This window comes from Chrysochloris asiatica, unplaced genomic scaffold (genome assembly GCF_000296735.1).
Source record: "Chrysochloris asiatica unplaced genomic scaffold, ChrAsi1.0 scaffold00103, whole genome shotgun sequence".
NCBI classification, from domain to species: Eukaryota; Metazoa; Chordata; class Mammalia; order Afrosoricida; family Chrysochloridae; genus Chrysochloris; species Chrysochloris asiatica.
In genome coordinates this window covers 637468-658955 of record NW_006408621.1, presented here as the reverse complement: position 1 = coordinate 658955, position 21488 = coordinate 637468, and the positions used below count along the sequence as shown (strand labels likewise).

The following is a 21488-nucleotide window of genomic DNA, read 5'->3' as shown; positions in this document are numbered from 1 at the left end:
GCAAAGCCTATGAACACTGATATTAAATAAGAGGAGACAAACAATCCTGAGAAAAACAAAGCATTTATTCTTCAAAATGGGAAATCTCATCTAAAGTGCTGTTTATTTATTCTTTATATAGAGTCTGATATCACAATTCAGAATTCCTAAATGGGTCTTTCATGCCATCAACGGAAGAGAAGTATCTCACTTATAGGCAGAAATTAGTTCTAATTCAATTCAGCAAATTTCCTTCTGAAAATGAAGGAGTAATCCTGCCATGAGAAAATGGCGTCTATAACCAAATCATTTGTTACTAATATTCAGATGCAATCTTTTAACAGGCTGCATTTTCGCTTCTTTCATCTCTTGTTTTTAAATTGCCATAATTTCAAATCATATTAGATGAAAAAGTGGCCATATATTTTAGTCCAGTAGTTGTAGCAACGTTAAACTATTTACTTTTACTGATAAGAATACTAATACACCCTAAGTTGTGCTTCCCCTTAGTGTATAGCCTAATCCTACATTTATTTAGCTTTTTCTGGGTAGTAAGTGAATCAGTGTATATGAAAGAATACAAAAATCACTTCAGATTGACTCAAATGTTCAGGATACCAACATTTCCTTTTTCTTTGAGCCAGTCACCCACCTAAGGAAAAACTGTTGTGAGTGGGAAACAAAACCTTAAGTGTGTAGCCGTATCTTTATTTTGAAATCGCCACTCTATCTTACACCTGGGCATGAAACATAAAACATATTTGTTTTTAAAGTGTCATATAAGCACAATAATGAATGAAAAGTATAATAATGAGTTGGCTTTGCAAGTCAACAGAGTGTCTCCTGCTGTTGTAATTACACACAAATGCCCAATGGCTTGGTGTATAACACACCAGCATGTCTGTGGTATGAAACCCGGCCAGCTGCAAAGACTTTGTCAGCAGTCAAGTGTTGGAAGTGCTCACCCAGTATGATGTGCAAAATGATCTACAGACTTCACCAATCAAACCTGTATCCATTTGACAGTTCTTGTCCAAGCTTACTGTGGATTCTTTTGCTCCCAAAATGCCAACCCGAGAGCAGTCCCACTTCTTGCAGCTACAAAGATTTCCCTCCAATTGGTCTTCAGGTTAAAAGATGCTTGCTTGAACACAGCCAGCTAAAACTGTCTTCATTTCTGAGCACTACACCTGACTGTCTAAAGCATTTGCTTCCACTGCACTTTCTTTTGTTCGGTAGACCATGAGATCTACTGGAAGTAACAGATAACATTCCCTATAGGAGCTATCTTATATATACTCACATATCTTGTCGGTCCAAATCAGAAGCAATGGTTCCTGTCTCTATACACACTAGTCATCTTTTCTGGACTCCTAATGTGGTGCTGCTCTAGTAGCGTAGTGGTTACGAATCGGGCTGCGAACCTTTAAGTCAGCAGTTCGAAACTACCAGCTGCTCCACGGGAGAAAGATGAGGCTTTCTTGCTCCCGTAAAGATTTACAGCCTCGGAAACCCTGTTCGGGGTCACTATGGGTCAGGACCGACTTGATGGCACTTAACAACAATGTGGTGCTTCAGGATAAGCACTGGACACCAAATGACAAGGTCAGCAGCTTAAACCCACCAACTGTTCCTTGGAAACCCTATACAAGGTCGCTATGAATCGGAACCAACTTGACAGCACTTAACAACAAAATGACCTTTTCAGCATTGCTCAAACACCAGACTCTTTCCCTAATATCCTAACACACTGCCTGCTCTTTGATGGTACAAACTTTCATCAAAGCTTGGCTATACCTCTACTACTGTTTAAATACACTAGTAGCCCACAGGCTCATTCTCTACCAGTGAAAAGTAGACTAAGATTCTAGAAAAAGTCAGACATGGAATAAAAGCTGCTCAGTTTAGATGCTCACTACCTTAGTACATTATAGTCTCATTTCTACTTTATACTTTTTAAGACTCTGTGCCCAGACAGATATTCAACGTGCTACCCAAACACCTATGAAATCCTTAGCCTAGGTGGTAAGATTAACTTAAAAAAAAAATCGTATTTCTAAGTTCTAGTTGGTTTTCAGAGTACATCAACCTTGTCGTTGTTGTTGATAAGTGTTGTCAAGTTGGTTCTGACTCATAGTGACCCATATAGAGTTTCCAAGGAGCGGCTAGTGGGTTTATATTCAACAAGAATTTACTTAATGTCTACAGGATGCCCACAACAGGAACATCAATACTGCCTGGTATGTAATGGAGGGATCATTCAGATCTTGGATGCCAGGTATACAGACATACAGCAAGGAGTAGGACAGTCAGGGAAAAGATGGGAAGGTCTGGGTGGAGCAGAGGCATGTCCCCATGGAGTGGGAGACGCTCTTGTGACAGGGAAGGTGGGATGAGGTCAACAGAAAATCTGTTGTAGCTTAGTCTACTACAGGCTTCCAGTGGGATGAGACCCTAATCAATTTGAGTGTGAGCCACGTAGGGCAAACCCCTCAGTATGAATCAGAAGGCTGGGCTGAAAAGGAAAACACAGATCTGAATTCCTAATATTACATTTATTAGAATAAAATCACCAGCTTAGCTCAACAACAAAAAGTTAAATTACGTAAAACTAAATAGAAAGTGGGCAACTAAATGGCTACCTAAAACGAGGGGGCGTTAAAGGCACGAAGTGACTGGCTTACAAGCTTTCAAGGGGGAGTTTAGTTTAAGAGTGTGTGGGGGAAGATAGAGTCCCCACTGAATACTTTTCATCTTGTCTAGATGGGTCTGGCAAAAAGAGATGGGGATAAGATTCTTATGATTCAATAATGAGTAATTGCTATCATGATTAATTGTGACTGCCATAATTATAAAGGCAGGAGTTTTGTAATAAAAACGGGGGAGTAGTTAATCTTACAGTCCAGAAAGAGGACCCTAGGATCATCAAGGGAGAAGAGCACAAGCGGAATGAGAGACCTTATCCAGAGAAGGAGCGACACCAAAGATGGAGGCAGAGATGGGGACATGGAGAGAGGGATCAGCTGAGGACTCTAGATTCATGGGAAGTGAGGGACTGAGATCTGGCGGCCAGGAGACAGACTTTCAGAATGTGCCCTTTGGTGGTGTAAATTATTATATATGCCTGAGTGTTTAAAAAAAAGAGCTAAAAATGAATAGAAAAAAATACTGTTACATGGAGGGGATTAGAATCATTGTAATGAAACAAAGTATAAAATTTTTTGAATGTAAAAAAACTGATGACCTGCCCTGTAAACTTTCACTCAATTCACAATAAAAATTTTATAAAAAACAAACAAAAAACTAAATAGAAAGTGGGGGGTTAAAACAAATACACAGAAGGGGAGGGGAATCAAAGAATAAGGCAGATGGGAGGTCAGTTAGGTTTGTATGGGCTAAGTGAGACAGAGGTAAACAATAATGTATGCCTAAACCTTGGAACAACAGGGCTCGGGATACAGGGATTGAGGCATGGTTTGAATGTGTAAAAGAAGGGAAATAATGTTAAGATGCTTGGCTGTCTTTTGAATCTGTTTCCCTTGCCTACTATTGTAAAATAGACACTTGACGGGGAGAGCAAGGAATATCCAGAAACACCATCACAGAAAGCTTGTAAGTCCGTCTTCAGCCTATAACTGATTGGAATACCTAAAGTGGGGCTAGAACTTGCCCAGTGAAGGAGGCTTCCTGTGGAGCCTTTGCATTGCATAAGGCCATAGGTGGAATCCTGATCCCCATCCAGAATCTTCTGAGGTGGGAAATTTCCACTTGAAAGGATAAGCAGACCAGCCTGGAGCTGCTAGAAGAACAGAAGATACTTCTAGAAAGAAAGATCAGCAGGAAAAATAAAAAACAGTAATGGCAGTCCGACTGACTACTACAAGAACAAGTTGTTCGCTGGGAAGCCATCAAGGTAAGCAGTTGGGTCCCCTCAGGGCAAACCCCCTTCCAAAACTGAGACTCAAGGGGTGTACCTGAGTAGGCATGTGGTCTGGCTGGTGACCGTGTTGGTCTACCCATATAGCAAAGTGTGTGTGTGTGTGTGTGTGTAAAGGGGGGGGGGGAACGACAGCAATGAAGTTGTGAGCTGAGTCCAACCACGTTCAATAGACTCCTGTCAACCTGGATTGAGACCTGGCTGGCCGGCCAGCAGTATGGCCAGACCTGGGACTCCTAGGCTCAGGGACAGGGACATGGCCACAGAGGACTAGAGCGGAGAGTGAAGCGCCTCCAGCTGATATGAAGTGAGGGGAGATGCACAAGAACACCCACACTTGCAGATAATACCCATGTGACCTGGCTTCAACTAGAGGAAGACGAGGGAAAAAAAAAGGAGTAATCCACTACCATTTGATGAACTTGACCTACACTTATGGATGTAGTAGCTCAAAAGAGAGAATGAATCTTTACAGCGAGGATCACTCCTACCCCATTAGTATACAGGGTTGATAGGGATGGGCAACTTAAGACATTGGCTACCCAAGATAGAGGGCTACAAAGGCATGAAGTGACTGGCTTACAAGCTTTCAAGAGGGAGCCTAGTTTCAGAGGGTGCAGGGGAAGGTAGAATCTCCACTGAGTGGTTTCCAACCTGTCTGGACAGGGCTGGTGAAAGGAGATAGGGTAAAATTTTTATGGTACAACAGTGAATAATTACTATCAGGACTGACTGTGAGTGTTGCAAATGTAAAGGTAGATGTTTTGTAACAAAAGGAGGGGAGTGGTTGATTTTGCAGTTCAGGAGTGGAGGACCCTGGGACCATCAAGGGAGAAAAGCGGAGTGTGGGACCCTATTGAGAGAAGCAGTGATACCAGAGATAGAGGCAGAGATAGGGACATGGAGAGATGGAGTGGCTGGGGACTTTGGACTCAGGAAGGGAGAGGGGCTGTGTGCTCTGATGGCCGGGGGTCAGGCTTGTGGAGTGTACCCTTTGGTTGTATATTCCTGAGTGCTTGAGTGTACATCCAAAAAAAAAAACCCAAACAAAACAAAACAGAGGGATTGGAAGCAAATGCTATTGAATGATGATGCATGGAGGGGATTTAGTCATTGTAATGGAACGAAATACGATAGGATGAATGTGAAGCTGATGTTCTCCCATGTAAACTATCACTCAATTCACAATAAAAACAAAGAAAACAAAAGAAATACACACCTTGGCATGATGTAAATCGACCCCGTACATAGACAGTTTTTTGGCATTTTCCAAGAAATGCATCTCGGCTTCTGCTGGTGTCATTCCTCTGACAAGAAGGGAACAAAAAGGGGGGTGGTGGTCACAATGCTGTTTCTGCTTTCTCTGACTGGGTTATATATCACACACCACCCAGGTGCCTTGCTTATCTAACAAATAAGCCATCAGAGCATCACCAGTGCATATATCCCTGGGGACAGGGCAGATGGAAATCACAGTAAGAATACGTTTGAAAGAAAATGTTACAAAGAACTCCTGAACGTTCTGAATGAGACAAAGATGAACTATTCCAGAACTTCACCATGGATATATTCTCAGTTTGCTAAAATTCCCATCCTTAGTTTATTGAAATCAATACTGGGAAGATAGGTTTGTATAGGTGTTGCTGCATCCATCAAGGCAGAACTAAAATGCAATACATCCAGGGCTTTTGTGACTAACCTGTGGCTCTTATGCAGTTCGATCACTTTGTCCTCCAGTTCTTTAGTGTGGTTTGGTGCAAAGCGAAACTCACTAACATAGTCGTTCCCACATTCATCAGGATCAAAGTCTCCTAGCTCTGACTGCACAGTGTAAGAGCCCAGCAGGGCAAGGGTCACGAAGGAGCAGGGCAGTCTTCCAGACACGATGTCATCTCTCAATTGAAGGCAGAGGTAGTACCTTCCAGAAGCCAACAGACAAATCAGGAAAGAAAGAACACTCAGTATATACACTGCAGTCATAAACAGTTTCTCCCTGTCAAATCTACTCACCAGACATATTTTTTAATATCTACATTTTGATCTAAATATATGGGAAAATATTTGGCTATAAAATGTAATATTTAAAAACATCTAGAAGAAGTCAGTCAATATTCAGTATCAAGCAAAATTTTATTAATGAAATACAGAGTAGCAGACACCTACAGTCACCCTTCCTGCAATATCTTTTTTAAAGTAATTTTTGAAGTCAGATTAACAGCCCCTGAAATGTTTGGTTAGAGTAATTAAAACAACAACAAAAATTATGCTCATATAAATTATTTGACCTCAGCTAGCATTAAGGAAGACTCATCTTGCTGGCTAAGTTAAAGGTCTTCCCATATGACCAAGCTAATTTTCAGGTTATTTGACAGCAATGTCATCATAAAGTCTGATCTCAATTTCCTGCATTCCTAATGAAACAGTCTCTTCACAAAAATGACATAATTTCTCCTGGTTTAAAACTCTCATTTATTGGTTTTAATTAAATTGATCAACTCTGATATAAAAAATTCACTGTGAAAAACTATTACCTTAAATTTGAGAATCCTGTCATGAGAAGTAGAGTTTTTAATTGGAGGAATGTAAACCATTTTCATATAATTTTTATGCTTTGTAATAAAAATCTCTATTAAGAGATGTCTTGTCTTGTTACTTTGTTGTCATGATTTACAGATATTAGACTAACTACAGAAGAGCTCAAGGTGACTGTTAACATTGAAGAGTTTTAATAATGCCTATCATGACCTTGTATACGGGTATTATAAAATGAGCTTTATGGAATTGGGAGATAAAATGGTACCCAATTCCTCCACAACATAGACCTGAGAAACTGAGTAAATACAGAGACGATAATCCTGAAACTGTGGAAAGGCAGACAGAACGAAAATACTAACAGAGAAGGACCATGGGTCCATAAGTCATGCAGCAATTCTGAGACAAAGACGACCGTATACATGGACAAGGAGAAGCCAACTCCACTGAATCATTTCTGGGAGACACAGTGTGGATGGATCCTGAGTGAAACAAGGTGAGCAGATTATGAAATGGATGTGGGAGAAAAAAGTGCAGAGAAGCAGGCAAAAATGCCAGTGAGAAGAATGACCAAAGAGTGAGAAGCTGAACCAGTGAAGGAGATGAAACTACTCCCTAGTAGAGAGCCCTAGTTGTTTGGTTTGAGGACCTATGCAGAGAGGAAGATGCTAGATGCTGGGAGTCTCTACCCCATCCACCCAATTGACTCTGGGTGGTTGTAGGTAAGTGCCGTCAAATGGGTTCTGACACACAGCGACCTTGTACATGGTTTCGAGGAGCGGCTGGTGGGTTTGAACCACCAACCTTGCAATCAGTGAGTCCATCCTATAGCACCTCACCAGGAACTGAGTTTAGGTAGAAACTGGTAATTGGCTGCACCAAACGAAAGTTTACTAGGCATCAGCAGTAAACTATGACCATAGAAGTGCTTTTTTCGATTGCCTTCACCACCACACCTTCCTGTTGACCAAGGGACAGGCTTCCCCTATCCATCCCCCACCCTCAAATTTGTGGCTAGGGACAACTCCCATGTTACTCCCTATCAGCCCTGTTTGGTCAGGCCACAAGAGACCACTGACTGCCCCTATCTGAAAGCAGACTGAGCCTTGAGCCTGTAGCGCTCATGTGACTGGCGGGCATGCTCTCAGCAAAGTTGAGACTCCTGGCTGTGGCTGCTGCCCATGTGGGTGTGTGCTCCCTTGGATCATGTGACAGGTAGTGCTGCTGTATCACCTTTCTGGCTTTTTTTTGTTCTGGATTTTTATTTTGGATTGCTTTTGTCTTTTTCTTTCCCCACTTTTCTTCCTTTTTAGTGGGTTATTACTTCTCTTTCATTATTGTTACCTAGTTTCTCACCATACTCCACTTTAAAAAAAAATTCTTATTTTGCCCTATCTAATGAGGAATACAATATTTCTCTAGGATACCTGGTAGGTTACACCTTGGGCTGCTAACCACAAGCCAGAAATTTGAATTCTGTTTCTATAGCCTAGGAAACCCTAGGAAAGGCTAGGAATCACTATGAGTGGGTACCGACTTGACGGCAACTACCACCTTCCACCCTACACTGTAATTTCTTTTTGTCTTCCTAAATTTAAGTCTGCTCTATCTTGATATCACACAGATTCCTCTCCATTTGGAATTCTGGAGCTGTGTCACTTTCTTCTTTTTGCTTTGTAGTTGTTGTTACAGAGTCTGACGCCTCTGGTTCTCTATTTTCAGTCAGATAAGCTTGTTTAGAGAATGCTTTTTTTGGATTGGTTTCTGAGTCATGTTGTCATGTGTCTTAATCTGTTTGTCTGATGTTTTGGTTCTCAGTCTAAAGGACTCCTATCAGCATTTCTTGTAAGTTTGTCTGATTTTTACAAATTCTCTTAATTTTTGTTTATCTGGAAAAAGCCTCATTATGTTTGAGAGTAGTTTTACCAGATATGTAATTCTTGGTTGGCATTTCCCCTGCAAGGTTTTTGTATTTGTAATTTCATTGCCTTCTTGCTTGCATGGCTTCTGCTAAGAAATCATAGCTTAGTTTTTATTAGTTGCCTTTTGTAGGTAACGTTGTATTTTTCCAAACTGCTCACAGGATTCTTTTTTTATCTTTGATTTGGGAAAATTTGATTATGATATGTCTTGGTGACTTTCTATGCTTTATTAGGTATATCCTTTATTGAGCTTCTTAGATGTATATCTTACCTTCTTTCAATGATATTAAACAAGTTTTCTGCTAGCAAATGTCTTCAACTGTTCTCTTCCAAAAGAAAGTGTTTCTAATTTTATAGCATTGAGACCAGAGATGACGCTCTGAATTTTTTCCACATAATTGAGGCTTTCTCTGTGTTTTCAAATAACTGAGGCTTTCTCTGTGTCATAACATGTGGTCTAGTCTGGAGAACAATCCATGTGCACTGGGAAAGAATGTGTATTGTGATTTTATTGCATGTGTTTGAGTTCACGTTGGTTGATAGTGTTGAGATCTTCTGTGTCTTTGTGGAGCTTCTTTCTAGTTGTTTTGATGGCACACAACAACAACATAGGCCTTATGTTAAACCACAATTTAACTATTAACTAAATGGTTCTTAGAACATCTAAAGGCATTTTAAATAAGAAATGATGAGTACACCTCTGCTTCAATGCAACTATAAATGTGGTACTCTGGAACTAGTTTTTAATCCTTCTCTAATATGTGTGGTGAATTTATTTTCATCATACCAAGTGACTTAAGTTGTTTTGAGTAACTTCACTTTTCTAAAAGCCCTCCAAAGAAGGAAGCCAAGCTTACAGAGAACATTCCAGCACACATTGCACATAATCACTTTGACCACAAACTAAAAGAGCAGGAGAGTTAGTGGCTCCAAAGCAGAATGCAAAGAGGCTTGGAAAAACACAGAGAAAGCCTGGTGCGACTTTATGATGGATACCTTTTATGCTCAAAGCTCTACTACCAAGCTGGAACAGTTTCAGGTTGAATTCATTTCTCAACAATCCTTCCAGAAATCAAATGAATCATTCTCTTTTTATAAATAGGGCATGGAAAATAAACTCTTAAATGTATGTGTGTGTTTATCTGTACATGTGGATTTGTACAACTGTATGTATATGTGTCTTTTTCAAAATAGCTGTGAAGTACCCAATATAAAAAGCATTAAGTATCTAAAAATATATGTTCCCATCAATTTTTAAAGTGGGAGCATCAAACAGTGCTACAACATTTAAGGGTGAATCTCACCCAATTTGGCTGTGGTGGGTGGATGACAGTCTCTCAATTCAGCATGTTTGCCCACCAGGGTCAGGCAAAAGGAAGTATCAGTCTAGCACCAAAGATTCAACTGTGAACAGATGTGCTTTGGAAAATCCTCTCATCAGCTGTTTCGTTGCCTTTTGTTTGCCAATTGAATGTGGATGGCTGAGGCCTACCATATATAAGCACGTTCTTCTCCGGAGTTGAAGAGAAGCACAACTCTCCCAATAAGCCTCCCTTTTTCCAGCCAACGCTCATTTACCTGGTGATATCTTCAGATAGCTGGGCAGGGTCAGGGGGGTAAAATTTCACATTAAATGAAAAGTGCCAAGCACCACCTGCAGGAAAGGCAGAAAACAACATAAAACCTTAGAAAAATCTTTTCTTCTTATGGTTCTAACTGAAAGCCAAAATTGCCGTAACTACAACCCCTAACTTCCAGGTAGCTTTGACCACCTGCACTACTGAAGTTGTTGTTGTGAAGTGCCATTGAGTCGGTTCCGACCCGTAGCGACCCTGTATAGGGTTTCTGAGGAGCAGCTGGTGAGCTTGAACCACCAACCTTGCAGTTCAAATGACTTTGCAATCTGGCGCATTAACCCACAGCGCCACACCAGGACTGCACTACTGAAGAACACAGGTTAACTCTGAAACCTCAAGGAATTGCTCATTTTCTCCCCAAGCAAATCTGTGACTGATGCTGCTAACTAGCAAGGAAACTGACAAACATTCTTTCTCTATTCACGGATAGAAGTAAATGTTTGCTAGAAAAAGAAAATGAAGATATGGATAATCTTTGATCAGACAAGTCTGGAATGAACTGGATTTACTGCTATGAATTTCTGGATAGTTCACATATGAAAATTACAGCTGTAATTCCCATTTTCTTTGTCCTTTTCATTGTGTTATTGCAAGTCAAATTCCATTATAATAAATTCAAAGTTCGATCCACACTACTTTTATTTCATAGGAAAGGCTTGTTACATTGCTTTAATAAATGGGCTTTTGAAAATTCTTTCTTTCCTCAGAGAAATTTTGATTAAACAGACAGCTTAATGTATTTACTGTGTATTCCCAAATGCCATATGTACCTAGCCCATAACTTGGGCCGATCCTCCTTCCATTTTGCCATTCTTTCTCCTGTGTTATCATTTACCTAAGGTCTCTCCAACAGTGAGGTGTCAGCTCTCAGGTACCTGCTTACCATAATGTCTACACATATACTCCAAACACTAATAATCTTACTATGCTCCACATTTATTAGTTCTAGCTCTAACTGTGTATGGTTTATCATTGTAAACATGAAAAAAAGGGAAAAACATTTCTTTCTACATTTAATCTCTCTACACAATCACTCCTTGAACTCTTATTCACTTGGTGCTTCCCTGCTGGTGCCTAAGGCTGTAATTTACCAACATCTGGGCATTCCTTCTCTGGGACACTGTTTACACTTGTGCCCTCCATCCAATAACAGCACCCCAGCCTGCGTCCTTCTTGTGTTCTCATTGGACTATTAGAACATTCCTCACCATCTCCCTGGTTTCTGCAGTAGAAGCCCTTCGTTTACTGTTGCCAAGGTCTTGCTCTTATTCCACAATTCTGTCACCAGCCCTTGTGCTTAAAATACTCTCCTAAGATCCCCAAATATTCCCTTTTTCACACAATAGATGCATTCTGGGAATTCCATTTTTCTTTGAACCCTTCACAAATAGTCACCAGAGAAGTACAGTATTATAAGGACTTCCTACCTCCCTATTCTTCCACGTTTCTCTTACGTATGTGCCAAGTGCTTAACTTCAGAGGTTTCTTATATGGATACCATCACCAGCATATATCCATTTATTAGTTCTAGTTTATTTTTGGCACTGAAATTCCATATGGCAAGAATAATACCTGAGTTACATTATGAAGAACTTAGCAAAGACCAAGCGTTGTGGTGAAGTGCCATCGAGTCGACTCCAGCTCATAGTGACTAACCCGTATAGGGTTTCCTTGGAGTGGCTGGTGGGTTTGAATCGCCGACCTTGTAACTAACACTCCAGTTCCTATCCTACCGCACCACATCAGGACTCCAGGACCAGGGGTTAGTGAAGGTTTAGCATAATTTTTAAAACACCAGAATATACTACTGAAACATAAGTAGTATGAGCTATACAACTCTGTTTAAACAAATATATTTTTAGTGTTGTTTTTTTCTTTTACTACTGTAAAAAATGAAAGTCTTTTGGCGTTCTAAAAGTAATCTGATTGGGTCTCAGTTTGCTGTTGAGTTCCTACTAAAACAGAGTCCCTTCAACACTTGCCAATGGCGAGGTTCTTCATAAATGCCTGCGCTCTTCAACCAAGTGGGATTAAGACCAGCAGGTAATCATGAAAAACCAATTTATTACCGTTTTATAATTCTTACTCACTTTGAAGTATTCCTTTAATACAACTAAGAGCTTTCTAATGTAATTAAATAATCTTATAATAAATTTAGAGTTAAATATTCTAGGTTGGAAATGATGCTATTTCAATACAAGAATCCCCATTCCAGGAAAGTGACTTTCAAACCAGACTGGACCCCCAAAGTCCTCTGTGGTACTTGTTAAAAAATGCCACTTAGGATTCATTCCCACACAGAGATTTTTATTCCAGAGATCTAAAATATGGTCTATGAATTTGTGGTCTTCAGAAGTCTGTTTGTGGTCCAATTACCGGGGTGCTCTGGTTTCACACTCTGAAAATCACCTGGTATGGTACTGTGGGATAAAGCATTGGACCACAAGTTGGTTTGAACTATAAGTTTGGCAATTCAAACTCACCAGCTGCTCCTCAGAAACCCTATACAGGGTCACTATGAGCCAGACCCAAGTCTACATTACTTAAAACAACAAGGACTCAAAATCACCACAAGGGGTTATTTTTGAAAGAGTGGGAAAGCTTAATAAAACTATAATCTATACCCGAAATCAAGAAAACGATCTAGTAAAATGAGACACAAAACTAGAAATAAATGAGAAATGCAGATAGAAATTAAATATGTAACACAGTAAAGTAAAGAACTCCATGGAAACAAATTAACTGGAAGGATATGCCAACGCAATGAATGGGTTTGTTGCTGCTGTTGTTGTTAAGTGCCACCAAGTCAGTGAGCAACCCTGGGTGTAGGGTTTTCTGAAGAGCGGCTGGTGAGTTTGAACCACCAACCTTGTGGTTCCAACCAACTTTGAGGGCGAGTGCTTATCCTATGGAGCTACACCAGGAAAACCCCATATCTCTAAGATGATGGCTGGTCCTGTTTAGAAATATGAAATCAAACAGCTTAAACATATTAAATAAATCTATGTGCTTAGATAGGATTTTAAATAGCAAATTTATGAGAAATAGAACACTGAAACTGAAGAGCACATTCTTATAAAGAAATTCTAATTTCAGTGCATGGTGAAATCTTTAAATTTCTTAATATACTGAATTTGGCATGAAATTGTTATATCAACGTTTGTTGTTGTTAAGTGCCACTGAGTCAATTCCTGTATAGGGTATCAAAGAAGTGGCTTGTGAGTTTGAACTGCTGACTTTGTGGCTAGCAGTCCAGTGCTATCCAACATCACCACACCAGGACTCCAAATTTATCAAAATTATTACATGACAAATAGTCAATACATTTATACAAATTTTAAGATATGGCATAGCTAAAATTAGAATTTTTCCTAAGGATGAAGTGTTTGGTTTCACGATTTTCTGTTTATTACAGATTTATAATTGAAAATCCTCTATCAGCTAAATCTCTCATTACCTGAAAATCTCAATCTGCAGATATATCTCATTCTGCAGACATTTGCCTTCTGTTAAGTGCTGTCGAGTCGGTTTCTGTTGCTAAGTGCTGTCGACTTATAGTGACTCTATATAGGGTTTCTGATGAGTGGCTGGTGAGCTTGAACTGCTAACCCTGAGGTTCAAACCAAACCTTGCAGTCCAGCGTATTAACCCACAGCGCCACACCAAGATCCTATGCAGACAAATGCTAGGCCTACAGAATATGGCTGAGACATCCCTTTATTATCTATAATGAGGAAGAGGAGGTGATGATGGTACACTAATGGTACAGGTGGTGGTGTGCTGCTCAGTTGGTTCTGACTCATAATGACCCTGTATGGGTTTTCCAGGGCTGTAAGTCTTTATGGGCGCAGACAGCCTCATCTTTCTCCTGTGGAGTAGCTGGTAGATTTGAACGGCTGACATTGCTACTGGGGTCCCTTATTAATGCTATTAGATATGATAAACATTGTCTCTGTAGAATGCAAACTTTGTGGAAAGAGGGCATTGGCTGGGAAGCAATAAACATAGGTAAAAATATTAAATTCCATCTTTTTGAAATTTTAATTTTCCTTGCCTCCTCCTTTATCTGCAAGGTTTCTTTCATTGTCCTAAATAATACAGCCTAATCTTATATGATTGGAATAGCCTTTAAATTTCATGTTTCTACTGTGCTGTTAGGGTTCTCATAGAAAGAAAGGTAGGAGACAGGACGAATAGGAGGGCTGGAAAAAAGACTTCTATTAACAACAGAAAAGAAAGACCATTTTTATACAGGCTTTTTTGTAGCAGTATTATAGCTGACCCTTGAAAATTTTATATATGCATTTATTCATTGGTCAACTACAAAGAAGCATTTCATTAGCTAGATTAATACAGAGGAGTTTATGTACAGTGTTATGATAAACACTCAGAATATCTGCTTTTAAGAACTCCATAAAATGATCCTTACAACATATTCATCATCTTAAAATTTTTTTAGGACCAAAAAGTAGTTCTTCCACTTACTTATTACTCTCTGAAACCAAAAAATAATAGTGTCTCCACTGACTTATCACAATGACAGCTGTCCCTTATAAATCCAAATTAATCTATTTTTCTCAAATTACTTCAGTACTAAGTTTCTGGTAAGGAGAATACATCAAATTTAAAACAACAAAAAAAGAGTTATAGGGTAAAGATGTATAATTATATAAATCAACAACAAACTCCTTAACATCTAGAAAGTGATTTTTTTCTGAGGTACTATATACTAATCAACCATTTTAAACTACTCATTACTCACTTTTTAGATTAGCACTTTGAGTATTTTGGTATCCAAAGACTTTCAAAGGCACTGGAAACATTCATTATCTCTTAATACTAAACTATTGAAATTTAAATAGGAATGATGTTCTCATTAATAAATAGATCTTAAATGAATTCTTCCACTAGAATTAGTTTTGCAGGTGAATTAATTTATATTTTATTGGTAAGAATATAAACTGCTTAAAAATTAACACATTATTTCAAATTATAAAGATTATTCAAGTTTATGATAAAAGTGAGAGCTATAGGAAAATGTTTAAAAAAAAAAAAAAAATCTCTTTTCCAATTCCCTACCCTGTAGTCTGGAGGTAATTACTGTTAATATCTTCCATGGCCTTCCAAAATTTTCCTATAAATTTTATGTGCATGTCTTGTTTTAAATAAATGGGGCCTTGTTATGTTCTACAACCTCATTCTCTCTAAGGAGAACTAAGACATTTTTATTCTACCTCATTCCATTTTAATAGCTGCCAAGTATTTGATGGTGTGGTGGCTATTCCATGACTGATTAAACTATTTCCTGACAAATGCACATCTAAGTTGTGTCTTTTTCATTGCTAACAGTATGAAGTTTTGTACGTGTACACACACGAGAACATTTTTCTTTCTTGTTTACATGCGGAATAAAAGTTCTATATGTAGAATTAATGGTGAAAGAATATGCACATTTTAAAGAAATATTACCAAATTGCATGAGAAGGGTTATAACAATTTATACTTCTATCAAATGTATATGTACAGTTGCCAATGCAATGTACTTTGAGACTTTTTACATCTTTGCTAATCTAAGTAGGTGAAAAATGTCTCATTTTAATTTGCACTTGAGAATTAGTAATATTAGGGATGTTAACTAAAAGGCTGGCAGTTCAAACCCATCAGCAGCTCCTTGGAAACCCTATACATGGTCACTATGAGTCAGAACTGACTCGATGGCACTTAACAGGAGCACGTTGGTTTCACAGGATAAGCACTGGACTGCAAACTAACCATGTTAAGTGGTTCGAACCTACCAGTCACTAAGCAGGAGAAAGATGAGACATTCTGCTCTTGCAAAGACCTAAAGCCTCAGAAACCAGGGTCGCTATGAGTTGGGACAGACTCAATGGCACTAACAGTCACAAATAGTAAGATTTAGCAACCTGGCACATGCTTGTGGCTGTGTGCCGTGGAGTCGGTTCCGACCCATAGCGACCCTGTACAGGGTTTCCGAGGCTGTAAATCTTTACAGGAGCAGAAAGCCTCATCTTTCTCCCGTGGAACAGCTGGTAGTTTCGAATTGCTGACCTTGCGGTTTACAGCCTGATTCGTAACCACTAAGCTACCAGAGCTCCTCTGTCACATGCTACCTACTTATATTTCAATTCTGTGAATTGCTCATACAATTATACAATCCATTAGAAAATATAATATGCATTTCTCAACACACTTTTAGGGACTCAAGAAAAGAAGATGTCACAAGACTGTAAATTTCAATTTGATTTTTGAACTATCAAATATTTGATTTTGAACTATCTGAACTATCAAATATTTCTTTAACTTTGAGTTTTATATTTTTGTGACCGTTGGCTCAACGTAACATTAGCAATTCAGCTTAGAAATTTTAAATGGCTGTCATTTGCACGTGTTATTTGATGAAATTGTATTTTTCATATCTGTGTACATGTGGGTGGGACGTGAGGGCGGTAGCTAATGTCATATTCATTTTAATTCCTGGGTTCTGTTTATTAAATATGAGTACTATTTGAACCAGATTAACTTACTAAAGATCAAATTTGAGATTTTAATCTGTAGCCACTATGGTCAACTGGGTATGGGCTACCAGTGCAGACAACCCGGTCTCAAAAATCTTCACATTTCCACATAAAATAGTTCAAGAGAACTTACTTCGAATTTGTTTTTTTATTTCCTTAGACGGATCCAGCCAATTCTGAAAAGGAAATGACATTTTAAATTTGAATCAAAGTTGAATAAAAAATTACTTCATGTTGATCAGATACAGACATCCAGTAATGGGACCATGCCCTAACAGTGACATCCACTAATGAGAGTGCTTGTTGGGAAGGCCTTGTCTGTCTGCCACTGCAAGATTCAAGCACTAGTCTAAGAAGGGAAAAGAGAAAATCCATGTGTGTACACAGTTAGTGCTTGACAAAATCATTTTTCTTTTTAACCACTGCCTTCAGATATAAGCTAGCACAGAAATAAGAAAGAAAAAATAAAAGGAGGATAAATCTATGTTCAAACAAGTTACCATTATTAAAGATGCACTCAACTTGACACACTGATGCTCTGGCCATTTGGTACCACACCAGTGACTCCCATGACTGCAGATTCTCGTACACCTGCTGGGAAAACTTCCCTCACAATAAACAAGTGCTGCAGATGTATGAGGCTTTTTCACCCAGAAAATCATATGTGTAATGATGATGCTACAAACAGTCTGGAGAATTCAGGAGGTACTAAGTATGATTTGTTCAATAACATCAAAACAACAAATCTATGAACAACCTTTCTGCATTTCCACCGCCAATATAATGGAAATACTCTTTATAGGGATTAGAGAAGCAAAGCCCTGAACACTGATCAGGTGCTGAGTCAATCAAGGTATTATATTACACATTAATGCCTACTGAATGCACTTGCTAAGTTTAAGTCCACAAATGACCCATCATCTCATATTATGATTTGATAAGATATGGCAGCATAATGAAATGAATTAAAAATAAGATAAACGCCCTAATCTTGAACTACCCTCACAATTTATGTTACAACCCTAGAGACTTCATACAATTTGGGGACAATGTTCCAACTTTCACTGGTTCAAGTAATCTGGTGCAATATGTCATTCCCTAAAAAAAGCATCACATGCAATGTGGAATAAATAGATAATTGATCCATGAAAAACAGAAGGGTGGACTTACTATTGGGTGTAAGGTGATGAGAAGCATTTAGGGATTCAAAGCAGAAAGTGGGGGGGATATGAGGGGAGATAGAAAACACGGTCCACCTAACACAGTTCTTCTCATTGACTTATCTGCAGTAAGAAGCATCTCAATCAATTGTACTTTGTATTGCTTGTAATCTCTCACCTTTTGGTTTTCAGCATCTCGATATGTAAGACCAAAGTAATCCTTTTCTAGCAGGTTCAGGTGTTCACATACTTTATCAAACAGCACTTGACCTCTGGAGCGCTTCTATGGAAAGAACGATGGAAAAACAAATCAACACACCAAAAGTTGTCACTGGCACAAATAAAACTGGATAAATGTTAAAATGCTGGTGTGGTGCTGTGGTTAATGCACTGGACTGCAAACTTGGTTTGAACTTCAAGGTCAGCGGTTCAAGCTCACCAGCTGCTCCTCAGAACCCTTGTACAGGGTCGTTATGAGTTGGAACCGACAACACTTAACAACAAGCTAGCAACAGTGTGATCATTTCACTATGTCATGTGTAACTAGTTAAAAAAAGCTCAGTGGAGTGTCCACTAAACCTACTACAGATTAACATGCTCGTTGAAAGATACACAGATGTAATCTAGAAGAAAGGTCTGGAGAAATAGGTCTGAAAAGACAGCATGGAATATGCTATGGATCCCACGCTATGGTCACCATCAGTGGACATCGACTTGATTGCACACGTTTGGTTTTCTGTTTGTTTATTTAGCTTGGGAAAATGACATGCTGCTTGGAAGCCTCAAATATTTTAAAATATGCAAATGTATCGACAGTGAAAGAGAGTATTAAAGCATTAGTGAAAGTTACACTTCAGAAAGCCCTCACTCAACTCACCATATATACAAGATTCTTAATCTGAGAAGGACTGACTCTAGTCCTTGAATTACGCAGATCTTCACTTAGAATTTCCCATTCCAATCTTTACTTAGAAGCTGCAGCAATGAATCACTTTCTAAAATCTATTAAACTAACTTCATTAGCTATTTTTAGCTTTTAGATGAAAATCTGTCATTTGTTTATTTTTTAATCCTTTTAATGTATATTGAGTGAAAGCTTCCAGAGCAGATCATCAGTGTTCCACTCGATGATGAGCCATGTACTTCATTTCAATGACTGCAATCCCCTCAAAGTCACAGCACTTACTCCACTTCCTCCCTATGATTCTCATTTTCATTCTGCCTTTTTCCACCTTTCTTAATTCTGTGTTTAGATAAATGCTGCTCTTTGTATCTTGAATGGTTGACCAGTCCATGACGTGAATAACTTACTAGTAGTGATGCCCCTGCTATATACCTAGCTACCACTGGGCTCAAAATGGAGCCCTGAGGGTGAGTTCAGTTCTAGATCTGAAGGGTGACCAAAGTTCACAGTCTCAGTTTCCTCCAGTTTCTTTCTGACCAGTAAGCATAGTCTTGTTTATAATTTTGTGTTTGGTACTACAGCTCTCAACATTCTCTTATTTTAGAGGAAAATTTTCTAATTACATTTAACAAAATTTTAACTAAGTTTAAGGAGATTTTACTATATATATATATCCAGACACACATACCTATAAATATACATATATAAAACCACCACTTGTCTGTCAGTTTCTCATACACTGGTAGCTTATGTGTTGCTGTGATGCGGGAAGCTGTCACCATTATTTTAAATTCAAGCATGGTCACCCCTGGTGAAGCTCTTTCAGTCCTATTCCCAGACTAGGGCAGATTAGACAGGAGAGGCAGACCACTTTGGAAGAGTTAGTCACAGAAAATCTCGAACAGCAGTGGAACATTGTCAGATATAGTGCCAGAAGGTGAGCCCCTAAGATTAGAAGTCACTCAAAATAAGACTAGGGAAGAGCTGCCTCCTCAAAACAGAGACGACTATGATGACATGAATGGAGTTAAAGCTTTCAGGACCGTTGCTAATGTGGTACAACTCAAAATGAGAAAAAACATCTGCAATTATCTATTAATTATCAGAACGTGGAATGTATGAAGTGTGTATGAATCAGGAAAAACTGGAAGCTGTCAAAAATGATATAGAATGCATAAAGATTAAAATCCTCGGAATCAGTGAGCTGAAATGGACCCGTGTTGGACATTTTGGATCAAACAATCGTAGGATTTACTATGTGGGGAACAAAATCCTTAAAGATGAATGGCATTACACTCATGGTAAAAAAAAAAAAAAAAATGAATTTCAAGATCTATTTTGAAATACAATGCATTCTGTGACAGGATAATATCCATATGTCTATAAGGAAGACCAGTCAATACCATTATTATTCAAATTTACGTACCAACCACTGAAGTGAGTGATGATGAAACTAAAGATTTCTACCAATTTCTTCAGTCTGAAACTGAACAAACATGCAATCAAGATGCATTAATAATTACTGGTGATTGCACTACTAAAGTTGGAAACAAAGAGAAAGGATCAGTAGTTAGAAAATATGGCCTTGGTGAAACAAAGTTTTGCTGTAGATCGCATGATAGAATGTTGCAAGACCAATGATGTATTTATTGCAAAAAACTTTTTTCAACAACATACATGGCAACTATGCATGTGGACCTCACCAAATGGTATATACAGGAATCAAACTGACTACAGCTGTGGGAATAGATGATGGAGAAACTCTCTCTCAGCAATCAAAACAAGGCCAGGGGCAGACTGTGAAACAGACCAATTACTCATATGAAAGTTCAGGGTGAAGCTGAAGAAAATTATAACAAGTTCACAAGATCCAAAATATGATCTTGAATATCTCTCACATGAATTTAGAGACCATCTCAAGAAAATATTTGATCCATTTGACACTAATGACTGAAAACCAGAAGAGCTGTGGGAAAACATGAAACACATAAAATGTGAAGAAAGGCAAAGGTCATTCAAAGAACATGAAAAAAATAACCAAAGTGGATGTCATGAGAGACCCTGAAGCTTGCTCCTCAGTGTAGAGAAGCTAAAGATACTGAAAGAAATGAGCAAATAACAGAGCTGAACAGAAAATTTAAAGGACAGCATGAGATGACAAAATCAAGTGTTAAAGTGAAATGTGCAAAGACCTGGAGTTAGAACGCCAAAAGCGAAGAAAATATTGAGTATTTCTCAAGCTGAAAAAACTGAAAAAAAACAACATTCAAGCCATGGGTTGCAATATTGAAGGATTCTATGGGCAAAATATAGAATGATGTTTGGAACATCTAAAGATGGACGGAATACAGAGTCACTGTACCAAGAAGAATTTGTCGATGTTTAATCATTTTGAGGGTACTTTATGATCAAGAACTGATGGTACTGAAGGAAGAGGTCCAAATAGTACTCAAGGCACTGGTAAAAAACACTCCAAGAATTGACAAAATACAAACTGAAATGTTTCAACAAACTGATGCAGCACTAGAGGCTCATACTCATTTATGTCAAGAAATTTGGAAGACAGTTTCCTGGCCAACTGATTGAAAAAGATCCATATTTGTGGCCATTCCAAAGAAAGGTGGCCCGACGGAATATTCACAAGCAAACAAAATAGTGAAGATGATTACAAAATGACTGAAGCAGTACGTCGACAGGGAGCTGCCAGAAATTCAATCTGAATTCAAAAGAGGACATGGAACAAGGGTTATCATCCTTGCTGATGTCAGATGGATCTTGAGTGAAAGCAGAGAAAACCAGAAAGATGTGTGTTGTTGTTGAGTGCTCTCGAGTCAGTTCTGACTCATAGCGACTTTGTATAAGGTTTCCAAGAGGCGGCTGT

General features: G+C 38.7%; 1 protein-coding gene across 3 annotated transcripts in view; it reads right to left on the bottom strand.

Annotated features, from left to right (window-relative positions):
• The window catches only part of EPB41L3 (erythrocyte membrane protein band 4.1-like 3), a 129587-nt gene that overhangs the window by 47887 nt on the left and 60212 nt on the right, over positions 1-21488 (bottom strand). For all 3 annotated transcript variants that reach the window (XM_006867254.1, XM_006867252.1, XM_006867253.1), the window contains exons 3-7: positions 17882-17986; positions 16677-16719; positions 9949-10024; positions 5616-5834; positions 5136-5223 (exon numbers count right to left, since the gene is read on the bottom strand). In XM_006867254.1, the coding sequence (XP_006867316.1) occupies positions 5136-5223; positions 5616-5834; positions 9949-10024; positions 16677-16719; positions 17882-17986 (531 nt within the window). The remainder of the gene's footprint in view (positions 1-5135; positions 5224-5615; positions 5835-9948; positions 10025-16676; positions 16720-17881; positions 17987-21488) is intronic.